Here is a 5,739-nt window from a genome sequence, read left to right as displayed (position 1 = left end):
ACAGTATGAAGCCGTCGGCGAACTGTTCTTGAGCTAACCTGAAGGCCACATAAAGTTTGGAGGTCTGTAGCGATTGACCCCGCTCTGATTTTACCACCTCATGGCTGAGTTGCTGTCATTCCCAATCACTTCCACTTTGCTATAATCCCACTAACAGCTGACTGGAGTATTTAGTAATGAGGAAACTTCACTGGACTTGTTGCACAGGTGGCATCCAATCACGGTACCACGCTGGGGTCCCTTTCACAAATGTTTGCAGAAGCAGTCGGCATACCTGGGTGCTTGATTCTATACGCCTGTAGCCATGGAAGTGATTGGAACACCTGAGTTCAGTGATTGGCTGGGTGAGTGAATACTTTTGGCAACATAGTTAATGAAAACGAGTTCACTGGACTCAGGTGGTCTCCACAAACCTGAAGCAACTGCACGAACCTCTGAAGTCTGTCTGACCCAGTACTAGTAAGATGTATAATTCTATATGTTGTGATGTACAGTATAGCGACAGCACTGCGTATGGTCAAAGTGTTTAATAATAATAATAATAAAAAATTCATCCACAGGAAGTAGAGTGACTCCGGTTTAAGGACATCGTCCCCGTCCACCTGCTCCAGACTGAACGTCCCAGCAGGCGGCCGACAAACAGCACGCCTTTCTGAGCCTGCAGGACCCTTTCAGTCTGGAGCAGGTGGAGGCTGAGGCCCAGCTTTCACTAAAAAGTCTCTTCCTGTAGGTCAAAGGTGAGATGCTTCAGTCTCTGTTTAACAGTTCATCCTAAAATCTTCACTTCTTCTTCCTCACCACCGTCCAGCCATCTTCTTCATCCTGAGTAGGAGGAGGATGTGTCCTGCTGACCGATGGACCAGACGCTTCACACTCCATCTCCTGCACACACAAACAACCATCACTCAACCCGGGTGATTTCATTATCTAGATAGATAGATAGATAGATAGATAGATAGATAGATAGATAGATAGATAGATAGATAGATAGATAGATAGATAGATATAAAAATAAATAAAGTTTCCACCTGAAGCCCTCAGTCAGCTGTGTCTTCACACTATGAATGAGCCCCTGACGTACACGGGGCGGGGCCATATTTGGCTTTTTAGTGTCGTGGTTTTTCCAGGAATTTTAAACCTTCATAACTTCATGAAACACATTTGAGTTTTGTTTTAAAACAGCAACCAAATCCATTTTACACCCACTCCACATATCGTAATGTTTTCTGTCTGTTTACGACTATAATATGAGCACAGAAGCAGCACAACTTTACAAACGGACAGAACGAGGATGTAACTGCATCAGAGAAGCTGAAAGATTTTCAAACTACAGTTTCCTTCCATCCATCCAGAGCTGGAGCTGAAAGCAAGACACATACTGGACAGTCCATGGCAAATACTCCGTAATTATGTGATACAGTCATTTTTAAACCACAAAAGGAATCACGGCTAGAAGATCAAAATGGATGCAACACTGCAAAACTCACACAAAATACACTTTTTGAAGATTTCTGCTCGAGTGGGCGCACAACTGATGGGGCTGCAGGTTTTAACAAAGCCTATAAAATGTAATTCAGGTGTGAAAGATTCAGATTACTCGTTCAAAAAGGTTGAACGTCGCTCAGAGATTCTCAGTGGGAGTGACGGAGATCAAAATCCACAGTCCTGATTCTGACCTGTGTGTGTCTGTCAGGTGAGCCGTACCTGTGCGTCATCGTTGCTCTCTTCATCAGACTGTGTGGGCTGAGCCGTGACCTTTGCCCTTTGACTCTTATTCTGTGTCAGAGTGTTGATGGTGTGTTTGAGCTGCTCCAGTGCCCCCTGCCGCCACTGACCGAACATCTGCAGCAGATTGGCGGACACCTACAAACACACACACACACACACATCACCTTCAAACATCCACACCTGCAGACCAGCACCAAGCGGACGATTCTGTGTTCATTCCTTCAGTTTTTGTTCGGTGTGGAATAAAATAATAAAACTACTTTAATTGCTGCGCTTTAGTTCAAACAAGTTGACGTCAATGAGGAAACAACTGTGTGGAGAGTTTAGAGGTTTGAACAGTGAAAAGTTGGCCGCTTGAATGTTTACAAGAACAAAGAGCTCAGAGAAACCGAGTCGTCCTGGAAAGCGTCAGGAAAGAAGAAATAACGAGGCTCAAACAAAGCAGAAGAGATCAAACGGAGCCGCTTTAACAGAATCCGCAGCGCTTTTGTTCAAAAGGCAGCAAAACTTCAAAGTGACAGAGAAGCAGGTGTTGTTAAGGTGGATGCTAAATTTGAAGAAAAGCAGCAGGTGTGACTCTTCTCCAGGATGAGACCGACATGAATCTCTGAGGACTCAACGCCAGCTCCAAAAGGACGACCAGGAAACACCCAGGAACAAAAACCGCATAAAAGAAAGAGGAGGCATCAGATAAGAAAAGTGATGAAGCAGCAGGATGGGCGGACGGGGTTATGGAAACATCTGGGAGCTCATCATCAAACAGTGTTTATGTTCTGCAAACCACAGACTGGCTGTAGCACATCGTGCACCGCCTCCATCTGACTACAGAGCTCGCTGCCAGCTCTGGAGCGGACAGCGAACGCACCACCTCTGCTCGACCATAAAACACGAACAGCCCATTTTCAACCGCGAGTTCTGCATCATTAATCACATCATAGTGAACGCTGCAGCTTCGTTCGTGAGGCAGTACGAGCGCGAGAACTGCCGTGTATTTTCACAAACACAACAAAAAGACTAAACTAAATATTCTCCTGGCGAGAAGAAGAACCGATGAACTCATGCCTCGCTCGTCCTACTGAACTAACTGATGAAGACGTTAATAAGACCACGCAGATATAATGCTGACATCAGGAGGCAGGAAGGTGATGAAGACAACCAGAATTTACATGCAGACATGTCATAAACATGCTGCTTTTATTATAACATCATATCCATGCAGAGAATGAGAAATGTAGCCTCTGATCCCGACGGTTTACTTTTCTCCACAGAAGACTTAAATATAGTGAAGATGAGTGCATTTTAAAAACAGGATTTAAAAAAGAAACACTGTTATTGCTGTTGTCTTTGTGTGTGTGTACCTGTGGTAAACTCCCATCATCCACCACTGTATTGAACTCCTGATCCATCAGCTCAGCGATGAAGTCCTCGACTTCGTACTGCTGCAGGTCAGCTGACACACACAGACACACGGAGATGTTAACACAACATCAAAAATGACCCTGAAGCTTTCGCTGTTTAATTAAACGTGGTTCTGCTCCTTATTTCTATTCTTAGACTCCACTAGTAAAGCTCTGCATGGCGCACAGTTCAAAACATCTTAAACTGCTCCTCAGTTCATCCTGTCTGAAATATTATAGATCATCTCCCTTTAAACCAAACTTCTTCTGACAGGCTACGTCTTGTAAACAGAGGGTTTAAACTACAGGTGGGCGGGGTTTCAGCGTCTACAGGCAGAGCCGTGTTGAGATGAACATATTAAACATACCCTCTTTCTCTGGCATCTTATTGAGGAGCATTTGGAGCAGTCTGAAGCCTTTAGGCTCACATGGGTTGCTTTTACATACATACCTCATTATTTGAGACTTAAGTTTGATGTGAACATGGAGCAGAAAAGAAGGACAACAGGAGCCCTTTAAACCTCTGAGACACACTTGACTGAGTTTCCCTTTAATCAACTTGATATCGACAGAAACTTTGTCTAATTATTTGTCTTTTCTTATGCAACATTAAATTCAATCCATATCTCACGCTGTCCTTTGTCAGATTCAAAGAACAGACTGAACCGTTGGAGGTTCAAAGTCACTTTTATTCATGCATCCTCACGAGCTCAAACTGAGGCAACCCAGATCACATCTAATGATCACTGAAAGCTTAAACTCGATTTAAAGGGTTCACCCACTTCTAATTAGCACCGTAACAACTACACATACCCACCGTTGTCATGGAAATACTGCTGAACCACATCCACCATCCAATCAGCTTTCTGCTGGCCGTAGATGCCTCCAAACCCGTTATCCACCGCAATCTGTCCGACAAACAGAGATGGTACATTTTATTGCTGTGACCTCACATCATACATAACATCAGATTTCTAATGTTGACTTAAGAATAAACGAGCTAATTAATAAAATCTCATAAACAGAGAATCCTGCGAGATGTTGCAGGCACCCAACTCAAACACATCCTCCCCACACGTCTGTTTAAATTTCCCACTTCTTCTTCTATGTGTTGACTCCACCCCCCAGCATCCAGACGCCCACACTCCAAGCTCTACCTGCATTCTGCTGAAGTAATGAATCATTTTGAAACATTTAAAAAGATGAACTATCCAAAGGTCAAAGTTCATCACCTTCTTTTGGTTGCCCCCTTTAGGGATCGCCACAGCAGATCATCTGTCTACAGTCACACCAACTCTCTGCATGTGCTGCTTCACTACATCGCTGAATCTAATCCTGGTCTTCAAATTGTCCTCCTGCATTGCAGCTCCATCTTTACACATCCGAACTGAGCTCCACACTTCAATAAATAACACTAATCTTGGCCAAGAAGGACTGGATTGATGATGATGTGGGTACAGTAACGCAGAATCATGAAGATACTTCCAAAACAGGTCCTCTGTTTATTTGATATAAAACTGCTTTCTAAATCCTGCCGACTACAGTCTACTTAGCAACATAAAAACAATCACCACACAACCCCCGTGTGCCAAAAAGTGATTCCCGGTATTTACACTTCCATAAAAAAGACATTTTGACCTATAATATGTGAGATATATGTGAACTGTCTCCCTCATGTATGATATCATGAGCCACAAACAACATTCCTCTCACAAGGTAGAAGTCGCCGTCAGTTTGTGGCAGAGTGACTTTTGTATTTATCCTTTATTTATCCAGTTAAAAGGTCCCGCTGCCATAAAAATGCTCTGTGTAGGTCTGTGATTTGGTTTAACAGAACATAAGCTCCTCACGTGAGAAGCTGTTAGCATGTTAGCATCATATCGGTTATCGTTGAATCAGTAACCCGTCTGGGTATCAGCTGGACCCGTCTGCCTGCCGCTCCGGAGGCACTCGATCGGCTCTAACTCACCTGAAGAACTGGCCAGGTTTGAAGAACCGCTCGGACTCCCTCTGTGAAGACCTCACGTGAAGCCGCGGAGGCCGCCATGTTGGGTCTGACAGACAGAAGGAGCCGAGTGCAGAAACAGAGATCAGACAGAAGCGATCGTTCAGGAAAAGCGTGCTCCTTCCAATCGAAACGGACTGTGACAAAAAGCTAAAGAAATAAACAGACATGCATGTAAACTCTGAACTGCTCTAATTGTCAGATTCATCAAGGTGCTGGAAACTTTCCGCCCATGTTGACATTATTGTACTGTGGAGGCCCAGGAGTGCCAAAAGGAATTAAATAAATACATCATTTAAAAAATGAATTGAATGTGTCAATAATTAATTAAATATATCATTAATTAAAATGTCATCAATTAAATACAACTGAAAATAAATAATTAAATGTTTTAAATGAAATGAATGGCCATTTAATTAATTATTGAAATATTTATTTAATGAATTAATTCCAATTTTAAATAATTAATGAAACATTTAATTCATTATTTAATTAATCAGTTTTGTCACTCCCAGCTCTCCACAATTGTCCATGATGTGAATGTCCTTTTCTACCACAACCAGAAACCGGTTTAAGATGATTTTAGCTTTGTGACATTGTATGTTAGCC

General features: G+C 42.9%; 1 protein-coding gene across 1 annotated transcript; it reads right to left on the bottom strand.

Moving 5' to 3' along the window:
- Nucleotides 1-512: 512 nt before the first annotated feature.
- Nucleotides 513-5,280, bottom strand: tsr2 (TSR2 ribosome maturation factor). Its single transcript, XM_082517949.1, has 5 exons — nt 5,095-5,280; nt 3,943-4,033; nt 3,087-3,178; nt 1,705-1,863; nt 513-882 (listed from the first exon to the last, which is right to left on the bottom strand). The coding sequence occupies exons 1-5, from the start codon at nt 5,170-5,172 to the stop codon at nt 781-783; spliced, it is 522 nt and encodes a 173-aa protein (XP_082374075.1). The 5' UTR covers nt 5,173-5,280; the 3' UTR covers nt 513-780.
- Nucleotides 5,281-5,739: the final 459 nt, after the last annotated feature.

The sequence above is a fragment of the Aulonocara stuartgranti genome, assembly GCF_965226115.1.
Source record: "Aulonocara stuartgranti genome assembly, chromosome: 20".
In the NCBI taxonomy this organism is placed as follows: domain Eukaryota; kingdom Metazoa; phylum Chordata; class Actinopteri; order Cichliformes; family Cichlidae; genus Aulonocara; species Aulonocara stuartgranti.
This window is presented reverse-complemented; position numbering and strand designations above follow the sequence as displayed.